This window comes from Saccopteryx bilineata, chromosome 7 (genome assembly GCF_036850765.1).
Source record: "Saccopteryx bilineata isolate mSacBil1 chromosome 7, mSacBil1_pri_phased_curated, whole genome shotgun sequence".
Classification (NCBI taxonomy): Eukaryota; Metazoa; Chordata; class Mammalia; order Chiroptera; family Emballonuridae; genus Saccopteryx; species Saccopteryx bilineata.
The window spans coordinates 56,108,113-56,130,877 of NC_089496.1; the positions used below are offsets into that span (position 1 = coordinate 56,108,113).

The window sequence follows — 22,765 nt, forward strand, 5'->3', positions numbered from 1 at the left end:
GGGCAGAGCCTGCACCGGAGTCCCCTGCACCGGAGTCCCCTGCACCGGAGTCCCCATGACTCACGGTTTCCTTCACGGAGTCCCTGGGCTGACGCAGTGTTCATGACACGTCAAAGCTTTGTCCTGTTGAATTAGGCTATTTTCTCACCTTGGCCTTCAAGGCCTTATCGCACGGCCAGAGCTCACGGGGCCTTTATTTTTACTGTTCCCCTGAGGGACAGGGGCTACCCAGACCATGGCTGCGCCCCGACAGTGTCTCACACGTCCCGCCCCCACCCCCACCCCCCACCTCTCTTTGTTTTTATCTGTCTGCTGAGAACCCTCTCCCACTGGCCCGCCCTCAGCAGCGGGGGGGGGGGGGGGGGAGGGGCGGCTCAGCCTTACTCTGCCTCCATCAGGGTCACTGTCGGCTGCAGGAGCGTGTCCTGAGCCCCCTTCCCGGACAGGACTCCACCCCCCTCCGGCCAGGGTCCTCTGTCTCACACCCTCCCAGGGAAAACATCTGGTTTTCATACTGAACAGATGCCCAATGCACTCACACCCCTGGCGTTCCTTTATGACGACCACGAGAGCCTGTGAGATGCTTAGAGCAGGGGTCCCCAAACTTTTTACACAGGGGGCCAGTTCACTGTCCCTCAGACCATTGGAGGGCCAGACTATAAAAAAAAAAACTATGAACAAATCCCTATGCACACTGCACATACCTTATTTTAAAGTAAAAAAACAAAACGGGAACAAATACAATATTTAAAATAAAGAACAAGTAAATTTAAATCAACAAACTGACCAGTATTTCCATGGGAACTATGCTCCTCTCACTGACCACCAATGAAAGAGGTGCCCCTTCTGGAAGTGCAGTAAGGGCCGGATAAATGGCCTCAGGGGGCCGCATGCTGCTCGTGGGCCGTAGTTTGAGGACCCCTGGCGTAGAGTAAACCCAAGGCCGGGAGGTCAAACGATTTCACGCAGGGGACCGTGTTCCTGTGTGTGGCTGTGGCCGCAACCTCAGGTGGGCCTGGGACCCTGGGGCACCCACACTCTCACACCTGCCCGGGCCCTCCCTCCCACCCTTCCGCGTCCCACCCGGACGCTGGCTACGCCCGCATCTGTCTGTCTGTCTGTCTGTCATCCATACTGGACAGCAGGCTCCCGGAGGAGAGGCTGCTGTTGAGCCCTCACAACACCTATCACAGGTGGCGAGTCGCCTGTGAACATAACCACCGGGGGGCTGTGTCCCTCTCCCCCGGGCACGTCCCCTCTGGGCCAGGCGCCGCGCGCGTCTGCCTGTGACACCCTCAAAGCAGCCCATTTCCGGGGCAGTGGGAGCTTCGTGTTGAAAATGGACCGCGTCAGCTCAGGTGAGGGCGTCTGGGCTGTGTGTGGGGGCCTCTGGCCGAGCCACGCCCACACCCATGACCCTGTGCACACGCACCCACCACCCCCGGAGCCCACGAAGTGTCCACAGGCAGCTCCCACCACTCCCAGGAGACGGCAACCTCATGTCTAGGGGAAAAAAACCCAACAAAACTCCTGGGGGAAAATCTGTCACATTGTCCAGGCCCACTGGGAAAAAAATGCCAAGATATTTAAGAAATGTTAAGCTTGCCCATTTTTTGCTTTCTAAAAAAACAAAACAACAACAAAAAAACACCCTTTCTTTCTCCTACCCTCAACTAATCACCACCTGCGTCTGAAAGTCTAAAACACCCATCCAACTGTCTTATTTTTTTTTAAGAGACAGCAAACGTTTGGCTCTTACCAACAAACTTCTGCGGCATACAGCTCTTCCGTTTGGCGACGTTGCTCGCCAGCCTGTCCAGCACGAGGGACCTCTCAGCTCCTGTCTTGCACAGGTCTTCGGCCATTTCACTGTGGTTAGTTTCTTCTTTAATGACTAAAGTCAAAGACAGGGAGAGAGGCCCGTTCAGAAACGCTTGCGGGGAAAGGATTCAGTCGCCTCCGGTGTTAACCTGACACGTGTTCAACGCCTGCCCAAGCCGGGTCCTCGGAGGGGCTTATTTCTAATCCCCCCCCCCCACAATCCTGGCAGGCGGGCAGAGCTGACCAGAGCCACCTGCTAGAGACACCTGCCGACTGCCCAGGACCCCCTCGCCCAAGACCCAAGGCCGAGTGGACTGTGATGAATCGTGTCCCTGGGACACATCCTCTTAACTCTTCAGATACTCCTGAACGCACCAGCTCAGTCAGTCCTGACATCAGACCTCTGAGAATGGAAGTCCTCTCAGAGCCAGCGACGACCCAAATAAGGGTCCAGCTCCGTCCCCGGGCACCACGGGGAGAGAATCCTGAGCACCTGACCCTGAGCTCAGCACACTCAGGAAAACCAAAGGACGCCCACAAACTGCGGACACCCCAGGACCAGACACCTCGGGGCCGGACACCTCGGGGCCGGATAGCTTGGGACCAAACACCTCGGGACCAGACACCCCGGGACCAGACTCCTCAGGATCGGGCACCTCGGGGACGGGACACCTCGGGACCGGACACCTCGGGGCCGGACATCTTGGGACTGGACACCTCGGGACCAGACTCCTCAGGATCGGGCACCTCGGGACTGGACACCTCGGGACTGGACACCTCGGGGACGGGACACCTCGGGACCGGACACCTCGGGGCCGGACACCTCGGGACCGGACACCTCGGGGCCAGACACCTCGGGACTGGACACCTCGGGGACGGGACACCTCGGGACTGGACACCTCGGGGACGGGACACCTCGGGACTGGACACCTCGGGGACGGGACACCTCGGGACTGGACACCTCGGGGACGGGACACCTCGGGACTGGACACCTCGGGACCGGAAACCTCGGGGCCGGACACCTTGGGACTGGACACCTCGGGACTGGACACCTCGGGACCGGACACCTCAGGGACAGGACACCTCGCCAGACTCCTCAGGATCGGGCACCTCGGGACCGGACACCTTGGGGACGGGACACCTCGGGACCAGACTCCTCAGGATCGGGCACCTCGGGGCCGGACACCTCGGGGACGGGACACCTCGGGACTGGACACCTCGGGACCAGACTCCTCAGGATCGGGCACCTCGGGGCCGGACACCTCGGGGACGGGACACCTCGGGACTGGACACCTCGGGACCAGACTCCTCAGGATCGGGCACCTCGGGACTGGACACCTCGGGACTGGACACCTCGGGGCCGGACACCTCGGGACTGGACACCTCGGGACCGGACACCTCGGGGACGGGACACCTCGGGGCCGGACACCTTGGGACTGGACACCTCGGGACTGGACACCTCGGGGCCGGACACCTCGGGGCCGGACACCTTGGGACTGGACACCTCGGGACTGGACACCTCGGGACCAGACTCCTCAGGACCGGACACCTCGGGACCAGACTCCTCAGGATCGGGCACCTCGGGACTGGACACCTCGGGGACGGGACACCTCGGGACCGGACACCTCGGGGCCGGACACCTCGGGACTGGACACCTCGGGACCAGACTCCTCAGGATCGGGCACCTCGGGACGGGACACCTCGGGGCCGGACACCTCGGGACTGGACACCTCGGGACCGGAAACCTCGGGGCCGGACACCTTGGGACTGGACACCTCGGGACCAGACTCCTCAGGATCGGGCACCTCGGGACCGGACACCTTGGGGACGGGACACCTCGGGACCAGACTCCTCAGGATCGGGCACCTCGGGGCCGGACACCTCGGGGACGGGACACCTCGGGACCGGACACCTCGGGGACGGGACACCTCGGGACCGGACACCTCGGGGCCGGACACCTTGGGACTGGACACCTCGGGGCCGGACACCTCGGGACTGGACACCTCGGGACTGGACACCTCGGGGCCGGACACCTCGGGACCGGAAACCTCGGGGCCGGACACCTCGGGACCGGACACCTCGGGACCGGACACCTCGGGGACGGGACACCTCGGGGGCCGGACACCTCGGGGACGGGACACCTCGGGGCCGGACACCTCGGGGCCGGACACCTCGGGGCCGGACACCTCGGGACCGGACACCTCGGGGACAGGACACCTCGGGGCCGGACACCTCGGGGCCGGACACCTCGGGGACAGGACACCTCGGGGCCGGACACCTCGGGGACAGGACACCTCGGGGCCGGACACCTCGGGGCCGGACACCTCGGGGCCGGACACCTCGGGGACAGGACACCTCGGGGCCGGACACCTAGAGGCCGGACACCCCGGGGCCGGACACCCCGGGGCCGGACACCTCGGGGCCGGACACCTCGGGGCCGGACTCCTCGGGACCGGGCACCTCGGGACCGGGCACCTCGGGGCCGGGCACCTCGGGGCCGGACACCTCGGGGACAGGACACCTCGGGGCCGGACACCTAGAGGCCGGACACCCCGGGGCCGGACACCCCGGGGCCGGACACCCCGGGGCCGGACACCCCGGGGCCGGACACCTCGGGGCCGGACACCTAGAGACTGGACACCTCGGGGCCGGACACCTCGGGGCCGGACACCTCGGGACCAGACTCCTCAGGATCGGGCACCTCGGGACTGGACACCTCGGGACCGGACACCTCGGGGCCGGACACCTCGGGACCAGACTCCTCAGGATCGGGCACCTCGGGACTGGACACCTCGGGACAGGACACCTCAGGGCCGGACACCTCGGGGCCGGACACCTCGGGGCCGGACACCTCGGGGCCGGACACCTCAGGGCCGGACACCTCGGGGCGGTGGCAGCGGCGGTGGCTGTGGGGGGTACTTTCCAGCCCACCTTTGTTTTTCTCACGGAGTCTCTTTCTTTCCACAACTGCGGCTGCAGCTCTGCCTCCTGCTTCCTCTCACAGTGGTTCTAGACCAGTGGTCCCCAACCTGTTTTTGGGCCACGGACCGGTTTAATGTCAGAAAATATTTTCACGGACCGGCCTTTAGGGTGGGACGGATAAGTGTATCACGTGACCGAGACAAGCGTCAAGAGTGAGTCTTAGACGGATGTAACAGAGGGAATCTGGTCATTTTAAAAAAATAAACATCGTTCAGACTTACTTAAATATAAATAGAACAGAAATAATGTAAGTTATTTATTCTTTCTCTGCAGACCAGTACCAAATGGCCCACGGACCAGTACCGGTCCGCGGCGTGGGGGTTGGAGACCACTGTTCTAGTTAGTGTTTTTATGGTGGGATATTTTGGAAATCGAACTCTTCCCTCTCCCTGCAATTTATCCTCACGGATGCGGAGCTGAAAATGTAAACTGACCGCCCTCCGGAGAGAGAATCGATTCTTCTCACGCAGCGTCTGAAAAGTCCCTGTAAATCCTGTAAATCCCACTACAGATCTGTCCCGGGGTCTCTGCGAAGCTCATCTGTCCCCATTCCTGACCCGTCTACTCTTCAAGGAGTCCCGGACGACGACGGCTACATCTTAACACGGCAACAAAGTTACTGTTCTTTCACAACACGGCCAACCCCTCACTGACTTTTCCGGGTATATGATACTTCACGATATACGGTTTCCAGGTTCCAATGAGATGTCCAAAGCCACCCGAGGTTAAGCCACGCCTGGACTGGGGAGACGCAGACATACACATGCTGTGCCCACCCCCACCCCCACCCCCGCCCCCACCCCGGCACCAGCCACCTTCTCTTTCTCGCCTCCGAAGCGTTCTTCCTCACGACTTGCGCGTTACCTGCTAAGGTTATTTTTTTTCCTAGTTGTTTCACATCTTCATTGCAACATCACGAATGCCGCTTTGATCATGTGTATTTCAAAGTGGCTGTTGTCACAGTATATGTAGTTTTTCACATCAGACAGTGTGTGTTTCTTATGAAACGGGCAAACACAAATACTCTGATTTCTAGGAGGGATGCAGGTCAAGTCCTGAAGTTCAATGTCACCGATCACACCTTTGACCTGTGGGGCTAACGGGCGTCCCTCGGTGTCCATCCTACTCCGAGAGCAGGGCCCTGGGGCCACAGCACGCCGGGCTTCCCCTCTGACCTTCCCCTCTGACCTTCCGCGTTGCCACAGCGAGGGACACTCGGCCCACAGCTCCCGGTCGCTGCCCACTCTGCCTAAGGTCTTGCAACGCCACGTGTGCACCTAAGGCTCGAGGGAAACTGTCGCGTGCCATACAGACGTTAAGAAGTTGTTAACAGATGACCCAAACGCTGTTTGACGCAAAGACACCATCGGCGTACAAATTCATCTTCTCCTGGAAGCTGAGGTCTGTTTGGATCTCATCCAGAAGCACACCCCCAGCTAAGGGGAGCTAAGAGCTGGTGTGGCCGTCCATCTGGACACTGCTGGGCGCTGGTCTCGGGGGGCGTGCGGCCGACAGGAGCGGGGAGAGGCCGGAGGACACAGCAACACTGAGCGGCCAGAATCCCCCGGCCCAGCCCACTGTCCACACTCCTGTCCCTGACGCTGCCCTGGGGGACTTGTGTCAGAATGCCTCTCTCTAAGGTGGTGGTTCTCAACCTTTCTCATGCCGTGACCCTGCAATCCAGTTCCTCACGTTGCCGTGACCCCAAACCAAAAAATAATTTTGGTGGCTACTTCATAACTGTAATTCTGCTACAGTTACGATTCGAAATGTAAATACCTGATATGCGTTATGTATTTTCCGATGGCTTTAGGCGACCCCGCCGGGGTCGCAACCCACAGGTTGAGAACCGCTGCTCGAAGGACTTCCCGAGTTCCTTCCCCTGCACCCGCCCCGGGAGAAGACGAGAAGACTTCTTCTCTCCCCAGCACATCGCTGTATTCTGAACAACCGGAGCGCCAAAGGTTACTGATTTATGAGCATTTTAGGACTGGATGGATTGCTTCTGGCCATAGGGCGATATTTAATATATACGTGTGTGTGTGTGTGTGTGTGTGTGTGCCACTGACATGTCAGCTTATCAACATTGGTGACAGGCGCTAGGTGCCTGGTGGCAGTATTTTGGTGACCTGTCCTTGTGCGTCCAGGCAAGTGTGTGCACACACAGGCACTCCACGCTGTCACACCTGTCCCCCCTCTCCTCTTTCTTCCTGTGTGGCTGGCCGGGCAGGAGGTATCCCTGCCACGTAAGAGTCACATTCAACCAAAGACACAGAACTGGACGCTGAACCCCGGGCCCGGGCGGAGCGAAGACCTGCTTGTCCCCGGGATCTGGGGGACGGTCCCACTATGCTGGGACCAGGCGGCCATTTCTTCATCAGTGAGGACAGTGGAGAAGCCAACGTATTCCGTGCCTGTCTCGCTCGCGGGGTGTTCCCCATTCCGTGTGCAGGGTGTTAAAGGGAAATTCTTATTACTGGATTTAATCAGGCTTGGTATTAGAGACAGCAAGTCCTTGGTAGACATTGGCTGAGAAGATAAATGGCTATTTAAACATTAATCAGCTGCACTTATCTCTAAGATCCATTACATTTTCTTTTTCTGTAGAAAAAACACAATATCTGGGCATTTACGTTGTGTTTTAAAGGAGCGCACATCGTCTTTGCCTCCTTTGTTGCCACCTTGGGGTACAGTGTTGCTGTTTTGCCTCCTTTGTTGCCCACCTTGGGGTACAGTGTTGCTGTTTTGCCTCCTTTGTTGCCCACCTTGGGGTACAGTGTTGCTGTTTTGCCTCCTTTGTTGCCCACCTTGGGGAACAGTGTTGCTGTTTTGCCTCCTTTGATGCCTACCTTGGGGTACAGTGTTGCTGTTTTGTAACATCGGGCTCCCTTCTTTCACCGGCCCGCGGGAACTCTCCTCTCTGGAAACGCGCCTCAGACTCCGATGGACGCATCCCACAGAATCTGCCCATTTTACAGGTGAGAAGAGCAAGGCGTGGACGCAGCAACCGTCCACCCCAGGCTGAGACCTGCTGGGCAGCGGGGAAACGGCTCCGGGGAGGCCTGTGCGCTGTCACGCGCTGCACCCCGGTGCCGAGACCCGGGACTTTCCTCCTCATGGGACCCTCTCCCCTGCCTGCCGTGACCCCTGCCTGTCCTGGTGCCCCTGAACCGTCCACAAGCAACGGCTATGATCTTGAGTCTTATATGTTTGATCTACCATGATTGAAAAAATAAAATACAATAATCAATGAAAATTAAACAAAAATAAATCATGCGTCCCCCGCTGTATTTCCTTTACGAGCCGTCCACTGAGGTCAGGACGCCGAACAGAGCCGTAAGCTCCCGGCTGCTCCCACGGCCGCTGCCCCTCGGCCCAGCGACTGTCCGGCGGTCAAGCCCCGAACCAGGCACCTTCGGGCGAGCTAGTCATGACTTCTTCCCTCTCCAGGGAACTGGAAGGTGCCTTTTCTGACACTGCCGTCCTTCCGAGTAAACTCCGCCCCGTCTGTGTCGCTGTCTCCAACGCCTTTCTTGTTAAATTATCTCACGCCGGAGTCACCGTGCTCCAGAGGAGGCGCCAGGTGGCAGGAAGCCCCGCGTCCACGAGGAAGAGGCTGCCCGAGCCCCGTGACGGGGCCACACTGCGGGCTCTCGGGGTGAAATCAAACTCGCCCTCGCATCCCCGGCCGGCACCCACACCCGTGACTGCCCTCAGCCTGACGCTCTCACCGGACAAACTTTAGGAAAACATTTTTTTTTTTCCAACAAGACTTCACATCCTGGCCCTGGCCAGTTGGCTCAGCGGTAGAGCATCGGCCTGGCGTGCAGGGGACCCGGGTTCGATTCTCGGCCAGGGCACATAGGAGAGGCGCCCATTTGCTTCTTCACCCCCCCCTTCCTTCCTCTCTGTCTCTCTCTTCCCCTCCCGCAGCCGAGGCTCCATTGGAGCAAAGATGGCCCGGGCGCTGGGGATGGCTCCTTGGCCTCTGCCCCAGGCGCTGTGGCTCTGGTCGCTGCAGAGCATCGCCCCGGAGGGGCAGAGCATCGACCCTGGTGGGCGTGCCGGGTGGATCCCGGTTGGGCGCATGCGGGAGTCTGTCTTACTGTTTCTCCCCTTTCTAGCTTCAGAAAAATACAAAAAAAAAAAAAGACTTCACATCCTGTCTTGATGACCAGGCATAAGGAAACAATCGATACTCCAGGTTTCAAAAAAAACACAAAAAACAAACAAACAAAAAACAAACCCAAACTGTCAGGGGTCACTGGTATCTTAGAAGCGACTCCCCCGATTTTGAGAGGGACGGGTATTAAAGGTCGAGCCCCCTTGGGGGAGAGGAGGAGCCGGGTTGTCTCAGTGGCCAGCCTTCCCTGGGTCCCGGTGGGCGGGCGGGTGGCCGGCGGGCGGGCACCCGGGCTCAGGTGGGTGGCGCTTACCTGGGTACAGCGTGCCTGGGAGGCCCATGGTTTGCAAGTAGTTGTGGCAACGCTCTTTATGTTCCTCTAAAGAGCTGCGCTGCTTATAGCTTCGGCCACAATATCCACATTTGTGAGGTTTACCAACTGCAGAAAACAGAATGGAGTTCAAGACCCCCATTAAACACCGGCCTTACGTGGGAGGGGAACGCATGCAACACACTTATTACCAAAAGGTCAAAACAAACAAACAAACAAAAAACCCCTAAACCCCCCCCCCAAAAAAAAAAAAACAACAACCAGAACTCTCCCCTTGAGAGCTCAAAGCCTCGTCACAGACCTGGCCAAGGTGACTGCTGACTTTAAAAATGGCAACACCGAGCGAGGAGTTTGCCTGATCGCACGGACAACGTGGGTGGGTCTGGACTCCTCCGTCCTTTGTCCCCGCTCCTGACCACCACAGCTGTCCTGCTCAACCCCGGAGGGCCTGAACCACCCACCGCAGGGCTACAGCGTGGCTGGGTCCCCCGGGCAGAGGTGGGAGGAAGGAAGGAAGGACGTAGGCTGGCTGGGTACCACACGGATTCAACCCCTCCACCCCCACCCCCGGAAGCGCTCTCGTCCGCGTCTGCGTTGGGGACAGGTCGGGCAAGACCGTGGTGCTGGATCTAACGCAACCAACGAAGTAAGTCCCAGTCCAGGGGAGCAAGCTGACACTTGGAGGTCTCTGAGAAACCACAAAGGTCACTATCTTCAATGCCGTGAGCAGTGACTTTCCAAAACGCAATTTTCTTGCTCTAACTTAGAAAGAGGTTCTTCCCCCGCCCCCTCCCCAAAGAACCGTGGGGTGGGGTGGCTTCTAGACCAGTCCTGACCAACAGAACTTCCTCCAGAGAAAGAAGAGCCATGGCTGATGGGCATGGGAAGTTTATATATATATATATATATATATATATATATATGTAGCTAATGGCACTGAGGACTGACGTCTTCACGTTGTTCAACTTTAACATGGATTAAAATTAAAATTTAAAGGCCGCAGAGGGCTGGCGGAGACTGTATTGAGCCATCCAGTCCTGTACAAGGAGCCGACCGGGGTTTTCCTGAGTTTTACTGCGTGGAAGCGTAGGAGAGTTTGCAGACTTCACACAGCATTTTAAGGGACGGGATGGATGAAAGGATCTTCAATCACGTGTGTCAAGACTGGGAGTTTCCATTCTGTGGTCAGCAGCATCTTCTCCTTCCTCGTGACAGCGTTCGACGTTACAGACTTGAGAGTTATCGTGTAAAAAACTGACACCCCGCCGAAGAGGGGCGTCTGGTGAGAGAGTTGAACCGAAGCGCGTCTTGGTTTCAGTCTCTTCCTCGGGTGCCCAGGAGCGATGGTTCAAAGAAAACGAAGGACAAACACAGAGAGTCTGAGTTCTGAAACTAAATTTAATAGAGGAAGACAGGGACCTTTGTATCTGGAGGTGTTGTATCCCTAACATTAGGGAAGCAACACTGAAATATGCCACGTGGCCTAAAACTCCACATTCTATTGAGTGCTTCCCTTTTGAAACTGATGGACTTATAGAGGTAACTCCTCAATGTCCCTTCCTGAAGAAGCTATAATTTTAGCGAATTCCTGTATCTACGGCATGGTGCCCGAATACCCATTTTTATTTATTTATTTTTCTGAGTGTGTGATTGATTGTAACTCGGAAACTTGAGAGAATACGTTCACTGCAAACAACAGAACTGAAAACTGCCTTGGAGCACCGCCCAATGTTCTTCAAGAAAGAAAATCTCTGGCTAATCTGGCAACTTCCAAAGAGAACGGTAAAGAAGGCGGGGGGGGGGGGTTCCTTCCTCGCCTGCCGGACCGCCCAAGCCCCTCCTGTTATCAGCATGGGACACTGCATCACTGTGCCACCCCACAGGGTACATCGCCCCTGACAGGTTGATCTTGGGAACCTCAGGCCACCAGCAGCTGTTGGGGAAGCTATGAGCCGGAAGGTGTTTTGGCAGAATGGGGAGGGGCCATTTCACAACGGGTTAGAACGTGGCCGCCTGTGAGTTTGCGGACACGGACTGAGGTCTTCGTCTCATTTTAGGGAAAGTGAATGTGAATCACTTCTTTCTTTCTTTTTTTTTCCCCCGCCAGGAGCTGTGTGTCAACAGCACCTGTAAGACATTCGAGTCTCCGGCAGCCCTGGGTCAGAGACAGCTTTCTCACAGGAGTGTTACCCACTTGCTCATCGAGGGGCCCGTAAGAAGAACGAGCCGCCCAGAGCCTGGCCCTGTCATGGAGAATGACTCGGGTCACTCGGGGCTGGACACGGCGGCCACGCCTCGAATCGAGCATGGAGGCAGAGTCCTCTAACGTTCTGCGTGAGACGCTCCTCATGTCACAGCGGGAAGAGAGAGAGAGAGAGAGCGCGCGCGGCCCCACTGTCACCTTTAGGGCTGGCGGGAATGCAGGAGTGACGTCTGCTGCCCACCGGAGCACTCTGGGGGGTGACGGTGACACGGCTGGCACTGAGCTGAGGATGCCTGTGGGGCGGCCATGCTGTGCCTTCCGCGGACCCCATGCTGGGTCACGGTCGCCTGTGCTGATGCCCACGTGGCACCTGACAAGTAACGTCTGCCAAGGTCCTCGGGCCTCCGTCGCCTGTACGCAGACCGCTCAGGGCCCCATCTGAAGCTGACATGGGCCCTGTTGGTCCTTCCTGTCCCTGCACATCTTCACCTCCACATGGGAGACACACGCCTCTCATTACTGACACGTGGAAACATGGAAGAAAACCCACTCAGTCTCACACTGTCACTGCCCCACTTTGAGGCACGCCCGGGCGCTTCCTGCCCAGGGCAGCGACAGCCTCCCCGGCCCTCAGCACACGCCCTGTCCCTGACGGGGGAGGGCGTGGTGGCCCTGGCCTCTCTGTCTGGCCTGCCCACTGTGCAGAGAGGAAGGACCTCCTTGGCTTCGTACGGCTCCTTTCTTGGAAGACTGGAAGACCCTCACCCCAATCATCCTCACGGGTTCATAACGAGGAGCGTTTCGGGGGCTACCTCCACGTTCACAAGCAGGAAGGAAGGAAGTCCGGATGGAGAGGGGATGGCGTGGCTGACCAGCAGGAGGCCAGGACGCTGGCCGGCCCTGCCCCCTTGCCGCTGCACAAACTCTTGCAGGTGCCCCTTGCAGGAGGAGGATGACAAGTTCCCCACCACTTGTGCTAACCCGCAGCCCGGGCCCCTTTCTGGGCTCGCGGACAGAACCGCACACATTCAGATGGAATGTCTCATAAAGGAAACGTTAGAAACTCGCCTTCCCACCTGGACCTTCTTCCTCCTGGAGGCTCTCCTGCCGTCTCCCGCCCCCGAGACCGCCACCCCCTCTCTGAGCTCCCGCCCCCGAGACCGCCACCCCCTCTCTGAGCTCCCGCCCCCGAGACCGGCCACCCCCTCTCTGAGCTCCCGCCCCCTCCTCTTCGGACACCCTGTCACAGCAGGTGGGAAGCACTGGTGCTTTTACGCTTGGTCCTTGTGTCTCCCCGCTGGAGAATGGTGCCCCCGGGGCGCTCGGCCCGTGGGTGACAGAGACGTGGGCACAGCCAGAGGCTTCTGGAATCGGACACTAAGTGCACTCTTGGTGTCTGGGAAGGAGGAGGCCTGAGCCCAGGACAACCTTCCCGGGGACAGAGCGTCCCTGCTCTGAGGGGAGGCACCTCCGAGTCGTGCTGCCCTGGGGACACTGGTCTGAAACGTCTTCCTGTCCCCCAGCAGCCCGCGTGACAGGGGCCACGGAGACAGGGTGGTTTGGGGGGGGGGAGTCCATGCGTGTGGGCAGGGGTGAGGGTCTGTCACCTCCTGCCCCAAGTCCTCCCGCCGGACTCAGTAACACCATGCAGGCTTGCACCTTCCTCCTCTGACCGGGGAGATCAGGGGGCCACCAGGTTGGGGGGGCTGGGGGGGGTTCGTGCTCAGTGACTCGGCCGGCACCAGGTTACGGGGCGCGTTCCCCGCAATCTGGGACGGGCCCCTCCGGCTGAGGTATGGCCGGCTCCCGCTGTGTGAGTTCCACTCGGGCCCAGTGGGGGCAGCGTGCCCTCGGGAGGGGCGTGTCCTCCGGCCAGGACAGGCCCTGAGGAGGCGTCACCTGTCTCTGCAGTGACCACTGTGACGTGCTCTGCGCGGCCCAGCAATGCGTGCGGCTCCACAGTCACCACGAAGAAACGCAGTGTGCGTGTGTGTGTGTGTGTGTGGGGCTTTTCTGGGCATCAGCCTGACGCCCGTGAAGGTCGGCTGCAGAGCCCTCTCGCAGGGCCCGCTTACCCGACCGAGGGGGACCAGAGGCCTCTGCTGAAACGCCCCACCTAAGGGGGGACTAGCGTGTGAGTTTTCCCTCCATCCACTACCCAGGGGTCCCCCGGGGGGGGAAACCCAGGATGGCGGGACCCCGGACACCATCCCAGTCATCGGGGTGCCCACGCCCAACAGAGGGCTGCGCCCGGGGACCGGGCCACCCAGCAGACAGACGAGGCTCCCTGGCTGACACAACACCAAGGGCAGGGGCGGCCTGCGGGTCCCCGAGCCCCGGCCTGCGCCCGCCCGCCCGCCCGCCCGGAGCGAGCACCTACCGGAGTGCGTGCGCAGGTGGCCCGTGAGGGCGTCCCTCCGGCGGCAGGCGTAGTTGCACAGGTGACACTTGAAGGGCTTCTCCCCCGAGTGCAGCTTGATGTGCCGAAGCAGGTTCCCTTTCTGCGTGAAGGAGGCCCCGCACTGGTTACACTGGAAGGGCCGCTCGCCTGGGGGGGGGAGAGACGGGGAGTCGTGAGCGCGGCCGACCCCCGACCCCCGACCTGGGGTGGGGGGGACGTTGGCAAGAAAGTTGTTTCCCGCGGCCCCGGTGGCTTCCGCCGGCGGCAGGTTTGGATGCAGACCAGGAGGCCCAGGAGGCTTTCCGACTGAACCTGCCAGTTCCCTTAACGCTTCGCTGGTCGGGTCAATTTGATCTGAAAATCTAATTTTTTTTTCCCCTCTCCCCTCCTAAATCAGAACGGCGCATCACAATGCAAATTCAAACTCATTTAAATAAAGTGACTGCAACATTTTGTGATGAAGAGCCACTCTTCCTGATCAGCAGTTTTGGAATAAACCAATATCCAATTCTGCGTGTTGTGGCATTTGGTGGGGGAAGCTTTTAATGCGGCTTTTTTCAAAAGGGTCTTTAAAATATGCCACTGAAGCAGCAAAATAAAAAAGGAAACTCATTAAAAATGCATTTCAGGATCACAAGTTCATTTCAGCGTTACATTCTTATATTTAAATGAAAGGCAGTTCATTATAACAGTTATAATAACTTCTTTTCATTTACATCCTCCTGCATTTCCCTTTCAATTTCTTCCCCATTACCTGTCTGTCCCGACACGGGGCGGGTCGGGAAGGGAGACAGACAGCGCGCGGGGAGGGCGGAGCGGAACGGAGCGGAAAAGTGAAGAAAGTGAGAGAGAAACTCTGCCGTCTAAAATATCCCGAGTATCCCTGTGGTCTGGGCAGCCCCCCGCCCCCCAACTCACCCATCACGCCCCCCTCCCAGCTTTCCTCGCGCACCCTAAAAACCTTCACGCTGCAACCGGGCGTGTCCACACGAGAGAAGCGATGTTCTCGCCACAGATACCCTAAGTGTGGTTTAGGTATCACTAGGCACTCTCTCCCGGGGGGGGGGGTAGGGGGTGTGGTTATCCAGGTGGTGACCAGGGACCCGCCCCGCCTCGGCCGGCCGCGTGTGGCAGCACGCACCCCTGCAGATGGGACCTGACCGGGGGCTGAAAGGGGGACATCTGTGAAGACTATCCCACAGGGCAGTCACAGGGCTTGGAGTTCAGGGTAGTGGACAGACACGTCATTTAACGCTCACTTCCAAGGGGGAGGGGAGGTAGGTATCGGTCACTTTTAAGTAACTAGACAGCCCTCTCAAAAACAAATGTTTGTCAGTTTTGTTTTAGAAGAATTGCTCTATGGGACCAGAGTATCTGGTGCTGAGAGATCAGGAAAATATGCTTCTTAAGAACAATTAAAGGCCCTGGCCGGTTGGCTCAGCGGTAGAGCGTCGGCCTGGCGTGCGGGGGACCCGGGTTCGATTCCCGGCCAGGGCACACAGGAGAAGCGCCCATTTGCTTCTCCACCCCCCCTCCTTCCTCCCTGTCTCTCTCTTCCCCTCCCACAGCCAAGGCTCCATTGGAGCAAAGATGGCCCCAGGCACTGGGGATGGGTCCTTGGCCTCTGCCCCAGGAGCTAGAGTGGCTCTGGTCACGGCAGAGCGACGCCCCGGAGGGGCAGAGCATCGTCCCCTGGTGGGCAGAGCGTCGCCCCTGGTGGGCGTGCTGGGTGGATCCCGGTCGGGCACATGCGGGAGTCTGACTGTTTCTCCCCGTTTCCAGCTTCAGAAAAATACAAAAAAAAAAAAAAAAAAAAAGAACAGGGGAACATGTGTCTTTCACTGTCTCCCCAGAATCGATTCGTATGCGTTTGGCAAACAAGACACCACTGATTAAAAGGGGCTGCACCATCGCAGTCTGTCGGGTCCAGGAAAAGCGACCCCGGTTTTAACGCAGGGGCCGTGTGGGCACCTGAACTCCGCCAAGATCGTCCTTTTTATCTCTGAGGAGCCGGGGGACAGGTGCTGCTGCAAAAACGCACGTGACGTCACGACGGTACTCGATTTCGGACCGGCTGCAGGGGCCCTGACACTGACGGGGACGCGCCGGTGTTTGCCCGAATCTCCCCAGGACCGGACCCGGCCGAGCTGAGAAAGGGCCGACGTACAGCGGGCGGGAACCCGAGGGTCAGCGAACTCCTCAGAGCGTCCGGTCAGCAGCCCACGAGGCAGGGAAAAGGGGGGTGGCCGGGCAGCCCTGAGGCGTGGAAGAGGAAGAGCCCACCCCACGGCCCGTTAGAAACACCCCCGGGCCCTCCTCGCACACGCGCGTGGGAATGTACGTGTCTGACTCCCAGGAGAGAGAAGCGGGGGTGGCCCTGAGATTGGGGGTTCTGAAAGCCAGTCCGTAGGGAGGTCTCATGCCACAGAAATGCTTGTGACACGGACGTGGGACACACCTGGTGACACACGTGTGTGTGCACGTCCCCAAGCCAGAGCCCCTGGCAGCGGAGGAGGCCCCAGAGCTCAGGAAGTCTGCAGGGCGCAAGGGGCAAGGCCAGGTGGGACCCGGCGGGGGAGCCAGCGTCTCGGCGGGGACAGGAAGGACGGACCGCGGACCCCGTGTCCCCCTGTCTGCGGAACAGGGCAGGAAGGAGAGAGAGGCGGCCGTTTCTTCACGAGTGAAGTCTGACTTCTGGTCTGAGTCACCGGTGCTTGGGTGCCTGCCATGTCTGACGTCTCAGCCCCGCCCGCACGCAAGCCTTCCCAGAAATCCACATAGTTCTTCCCGGCCGCCCGTGCTGCGTGGACGCCTCGCACGAGGCCTGGGCCTCTCGGAGAGCGCACTCCCAGAGTGACAGCGCAGAGCGCTGGACTTCAGGTCACCTCTCTCCCTCCGCAGGGGTCAGCGGAGAGGGGCCAGGCCCTGGCATCAGCCGACGGAACACGCACCGTGTCTGTGGGCTGCCCTGCTGGCCCAGGTTGGCCCCGTGTGTTCTGCTGGCCCAGGTTGGCCCCGTGTGTCCTGCAGGTGGACGGCTTGCTCACTGCAGTTAAGTCAGCTCAGGGTTCCCCAAGGTCCCGCTTCCCTGCACGCCCCCGGGACGAGGACGGTCATATCCGTAATTCCAAAGTTACTCTGACACCTCAGTCACTCTAAGAATGTTTGAGCCCCCTTTAATCACTTCACTGGGTAAAAAAAAGAGAGACAGACAGGGAAGGTACTCCTGGATGCTACATTATAAAACCTCTGCAGTGTCTCAGGAGAAGGCGAATTTAAAAAATACACCGAATTGCGGGAAGTGAGGTAAATCTGCTGGGCCGCCCGGATACCCCCCAGCCGGGAACAGAGTGAGCGGAGGCTGTGCTGTCGACATAATTTGGGCACTTTTCTGGACCCTTCTTGTTAAAAACCCCACCATGTGGAATAACCTTGCGGCCCCGTGGCGTGGGTACGGGTGGGTGGGTGGGTGGGAGGTTTCTCCTGCACTGCGTGTCTCTCCCACCCCCTCCGGCCCCCCAATGCTCACCCGGACCTGGGGTGCTGCAGGGGAGACATGGCTGTTGCACACTTGCATTTAAAAATATTGGAACAGCAACAAAACTCAGGCAGTGACATGCGGGTCTCAATAAACCGTATAGACGGGGCATCGAGGCGCCGCCCTGCGGAGGTGACCCAGGTGCAGGCCGGACCGTGGGAGAGAGCCGGTGAGACCGGCAGTTCACTCAGGCACACGGGCACCTCGGTCAAGGGCAGGTGTGAGACCTGGCTCCTGGAGGGTGGGGGGGGGGGCATGCACCTCGGCTCCCGGATGAAGGGCCCTGTGACCCGTCACATTGACAGTCCGCTCCTCAGCGGCCATCTATGGAGGCTCAGGGTCCCAGCGCAGCCCCTGGGCGTCCGCCGGGGCTGAACCGGACTCCGCATTTTCCCAGGAGCCCTGAGTGACGGATGCCGAGGGTCTTCTCCCGGGACAGGCGCCGCTCTAGAAACGCACAAACCTAGAGAATCCAGGGCAGGGCCGGTGACCAGCGAAGTGGGCCTTTTCTAGCACATTCTACTCAGGCCCCAGGAGCAGGGAACCTTTTCTCGCTTGTCCCGGGACCACGCCCACTTTGCCGATGTAATGCCGTGGCTACCGGTGACCGCCCGCTCTGTGCAGGTGGAACACACAGGGGAGGCCGTCCGTGAGTTTCCTGTTTCAGCCTTTTTTTTTCCCCTTTTTTTTTTAAAGACAACGCAGGAACCATAAAACTGCCGGCAGCTAAGCTCCTGTTCCTGGGACGTCTTGTTCTGCAAGCGAAGGACTCGGCCCTTCACTGCCGCCCCGCCTGTGGGGGGAGGTGGATGGCTGGCCGCCGTCCTGCTCCTCAGAGCCCCACTGGGCAGGCTTCTTCATGAAGTGCAATTATTCCCTTGATCGGGGCAGGAGCCGTTCTATTTGGGCGGTTTAGCATGCCAGGATTCGATTTGTACCTCAAACGCTGATCTAAGAGGATTCTCGCTGTACCGGCAGGGAGGTAACTCATCTGTGGGGGGTCCTCCTGCCTCGGGGGCGTCCCGGCACGGTCCCTGTACTGTGCATTCCATGGAGCGTCTGGCATGAGGGGACCCACCTTCACTGTTAATTTCCACCTCGCTCCAAAGCGGGGAGGGCAGGTGGACGGTCTGGGTGCTTCCCTCACAGCGGGGTGGATGGGTCTGTTTCACTGGCTAACTTGAGGGGAAGGGGCCCAGCGGGAAGAGCAGAGTGTGCTCAATTTTAGAAGATACATTTTTTCTTTTTTTTACAGAGACAGAGAGAGAGTCAGAGTGAGGGATAGACAGGGACAGACAAACAGGAACGGAGAGATGAGAAGCATCAATCATTAGTTTTTTGTTGTACATTGCGACATCTTAGTTATTCATTGAATTCATTGATTACCCCCTCATATGTGCCTTGACCGGGGGCTTCTGCAGACCGAGTAACCCCCCACTGGAGCCAGCGATCTTGGGTCCAAGCTGGTGAGCCTTGCTCAAATCAGATGAGCCCGCACTCAAGCTGGAGACCTCGGGGTCCTGAACCTGGGTCCTCCACATCCCAGTCCGACGCTCCATCCACCACTGTGCCACTGCCTGGTCAGGCTTTTTTTTTTTTTTTTTTTTTTTACACAGAACACGAATGCTTATTGAAAATAAAACATAATTTACATTCTCCCCACCCCCCACAGAGGCACTGCTACATGTGGAAGACATCGTTTTAGAATAGATACTGCCCTGATTCGAGTATAAACGTCACAACGCCACAGAAATCTCCTTGTCCTGATGACCCCTGCTTTCCTGCCCGTGGAGTGTTCAGAACGCCTGCTTCCTTCCCGGTCGGGACTCCTCAATGGGCTGGACTCTCCAGAGACTCCCTCCCTCCCTGAGTTACCTGCTGGACTCTGCCTGTCCCCACAGCCTGTCCGCCCTCTGTGTGGCCTGTCCGCCTTCCGGTGGCCACTAGAGTGGGTGACGTATTGTTGTGCTAACCTTTATGGCAGGAGAATCAAGCTCCTCTTCAAACAATCGGTGATGCACGCAGTCACAGGTAAAATGCACCCCGTTAGCGGGGGGGGGGACTCTGCAGACTGTCCGGTGCCATTAGTGGTGACAGGTCAGTCCCGGTGGAAACAGGTGACTGGCTGATCCCCAGGACCCGGGGGGCAGAGCCCAGACTCTCCCTCTCCCTCCCCAAGGCGACAACCTTGTCGCGGTCACCGGACAGTCTGTCCTCATTTCTCTACTTTTGGACACGGGCTGTTACATTCTCTTACACCTCAAAGCCTCCAACAGACAGGGCGTTGGGGTATAATATTTTTTTAAACCCATTTTGACGTGAAAAACCACTGACAACCCGTCATCGTGTCCGGGGTGTCCTCTGCTGGGAGGGTCGGCCGTCTGAAACCGGACTCGAACTCTTTCTGCAAGATAACGATTTGCTGGTATTCCACCACCTGCTCATGTTTCCAGGAATCCAGCCCTTTCTATGTGAATTTAAACCACGCAGGGCGGACTCTGGTGGGTGCCTCGGTGAGCAGCGTGGGGTGTCCCTGCTGGTGTGTTCATCTCTTCCCGTCTGGTTTGGTTTTATCTGGGGGGACCGCTTGGCACATGCAACCTAACAGCACCCGCTGCCCCCCCCCAGAGGGTGCCACCCCCACCCCCACCCCCAGCTCCCGGCCGTCCACAGCACCGCCTTGCCTCTGAGGATGCCCGCTCTCCTGGGGACTGCCCTGACCTCCCGGGTCGAAGTGGTCACCATGCCGGAAGCCCCCTTCCCGTGTCCGTGTCTGGAGAAGGACGCACGCCCGCCCGCCCCCCCCCCCCAACGACCTGGCGCCTCCGTGGCCCCGCCCACCGAGCGGACGGACACGCCCTCCGGCTGCGCCCCTGCACCTCCGCCGAGGCCCCCGCAGGGAGGCACGCCGCCGGGTCTTACCGGTGTGGCTTCTCTTGTGGACCATGAGCACATTGGGGCCGATGCAAACGATCCCACAGACATCACACTTTAGTTTGCCGTTAGGAAGTCGGATGCCGCCAGCTCCCGACAGAGCTCTGCCGCCCGGGCCACCGTGGGAGCCATTCATGTCCTCTCCCGGGGCGCCGAGCACGCGCAAGTCCTGGGCACATGCTTCCCCATTCACCTCACAGGCACGCCCATTCTCTTCATCACTCTGAGTCTCTACTTTAACATTACCGGCTGAAAGACACAACACAGGGGCCACTCAGTGTCATCGCAGAAAACAGAGCAAGAGCAACACAGCAGGCGGGAGCCCAGAGCGCCCTCCCGGGCAGAGGTTCTCAGCAGGGGCTTCCACTGCCGGGGGCGGGGCTGGGGGAGGGGGCGCCGCCAACGCCCGGGGCGCAGGGGGCGTGGGGATGACCCGCCCACCCTCTCCGCAGGTCCCACTGGCCCTTTCTGCACGCGTGTGAAGAAGGTATTCCTGAACTCCCGCATTAGAGCGGGGGGGGGGGGCTCGCTCCAAGCAGACAGGGGGTCCCCGGATCCGCAGTGACAGCCTCGTGGCACCTCTGGGGTCACCGGAGGCCTGATCCTGCGCCCTCTCCCCAACATGGTGAGGACTGATCGCAGCACCAGCTCTCCCGGGGCTGGGACTCTGTTTGGGGGAATCTCGCGCCGATTCTTATCAAGCTTGAGAGGCCCCTCCCCCTCCCTCGTGCGGCCTTCCCGTGTCCCGTGTATTCGTCAGCGTGGGGACGGGACCCCGCGGACGCGCGCACGCTCAGACCTCTGACCACAGGCTCCCGACAGGGCTCCTGTTTGTTTCCCTGGGAGGTGACCGTGCCAACTGCCCTTTATCCTGCGGTGGTCATGGAGGCTCAGCGCTAAAGAGCCACGATCTCAGATCTGTCCCGGCGGCCGGAGGGCCCGTCGGGGGTCCTTGCGAATTGAAGAGACCGCGACTCACTCGTGTTTCAAAGAGAAATCGACGTGTGTGTGTGTGTGTGTGGGGGGGGGTTGATCAACACCGTAACTGTCCTGCCCTTTCAGTCACATTCTGGGTAGTTATTTTCACTATTTTAATTAATCATCACATATTTTTCTTGGTAAAGAAACTGAGAGGCCTTTTGTTTGCATTCTTCTGAGAGATGAACTGCTGGGGAGTGGATGACCGCCAACCCCGTCATGACCAGTCACCCCGAAAGCCACTGTCTCCCCCTGTCTCCCCCCATTCGTACGAGCGGGAGGTAAACTTCGCGGAGGAAAGCAACTGGTGAGACAGATGATGATGACGATGATGACGGCCACGTCTTTGGCGAAGGTTCAGAATTGGCTGTTCTCCGAGTGAGGCCCCTGGGTCGGCCGCACCCACGCCCCCCTGAGAACCGGTGAGAACAGCAAGTCCTGGGGTCCATCCCAGACCCACTGAGCCAGCAGCTCTGGGCTGGACCCAACAGGGGCCGCTGATGTGCCCTCAAGTCTGAGAACCGCCGTTTCCAACCATCAACCGAGTTCAGTATTTTATCAGGTGCGTCCCCTGGGTTTGGAAGTCTAGAGCCCTGACTCTGACATCCAGGGTCACTGTGGTGGTCCAGCAGGAACACCGTGGGGCTCTGCTGGGTGACCATCTGAGAAATGAGCTCAGCACCGTAACTGGGCCAGTGGAAGCACATTCCCAGCTTCCCAGCAGAACCAGCGTGTCGGGGGGCCCCACCTCACCCCAGTAATGTCACGGCATTTACCTATGCCAGACTCGCAGCCCTGTGATTGCACCGTGGCCTTTGACCCTTACAGCAACCCTGTATGGGAGGCGCGGTCATCGTCCTATTTTACAAGGGAAGAAGCCCAGCCACAGAGAGGCATAAGGTCACACAGCTCCCAAGCGGCCGCCCTGGCAGGGGCCACAGACGCCCGGCCCCCACACCCACATCCCTAACCACTGTCCCACCCGGCTTTATGCACAGCCAGCCAGTGGGATGAACCAGCTGGAAGACTGGCCACCGCTAATGGGCCACAGGGACTCTGAGACCCCGGAAGTAACGGGGCGGCTCTCCCCGTGAGATCCTGGCATCACCCGAGTCTCCACAGGTGGGAGTCCGCACGATTGCAGAGACCGGGGCTCAGAGGGACCCTGTGTCCCTGCTGCCTCCTGCCGACCCTGCCCAGCCGCCAGACAAGGGACCCAGTTCTACCCGCTCAGCGAGTAAGGAGACGGGCCGGGCCAGGAGGTGGCGTGTACGAGGCGCGGGCGCTCCCGGTGCCCCGTGACCTCCCCGCTGCCTGGAAGCCCTGGCACCGGGCGCGTGCCGTGAGTCTCACCAGGAGGAAGCGACCTCACGCCCTGGTCTCACTGCCCGCCAGTGTCTGCTCGGGGGACGCAACCAGAAAGCACCGAGACCTCTGACCTAGACCTGAGACGG

At 59.3% G+C, this 22,765-nt stretch overlaps 1 protein-coding gene across 5 annotated transcripts in view; it reads right to left on the reverse strand.

Moving 5' to 3' along the window:
* IKZF1 (IKAROS family zinc finger 1) overlaps positions 1-22,765 on the reverse strand; it is a 107,230-nt gene that overhangs the window by 14,055 nt on the left and 70,410 nt on the right. For 4 of the 5 annotated variants that reach the window (XM_066238638.1, XM_066238636.1, XM_066238637.1 and 1 more), the window contains 4 exons: positions 20,322-20,582; positions 13,841-14,008; positions 9,240-9,365; positions 1,760-1,894 (listed from right to left, as the gene is read on the reverse strand). In XM_066238638.1, coding sequence (XP_066094735.1) covers positions 1,760-1,894; positions 9,240-9,365; positions 13,841-14,008; positions 20,322-20,582 — 690 coding nt within the window. The remainder of the gene's footprint in view (positions 1-1,759; positions 1,895-9,239; positions 9,366-13,840; positions 14,009-20,321; positions 20,583-22,765) is intronic. The other variant, XM_066238640.1, reaches the window with a different exon arrangement.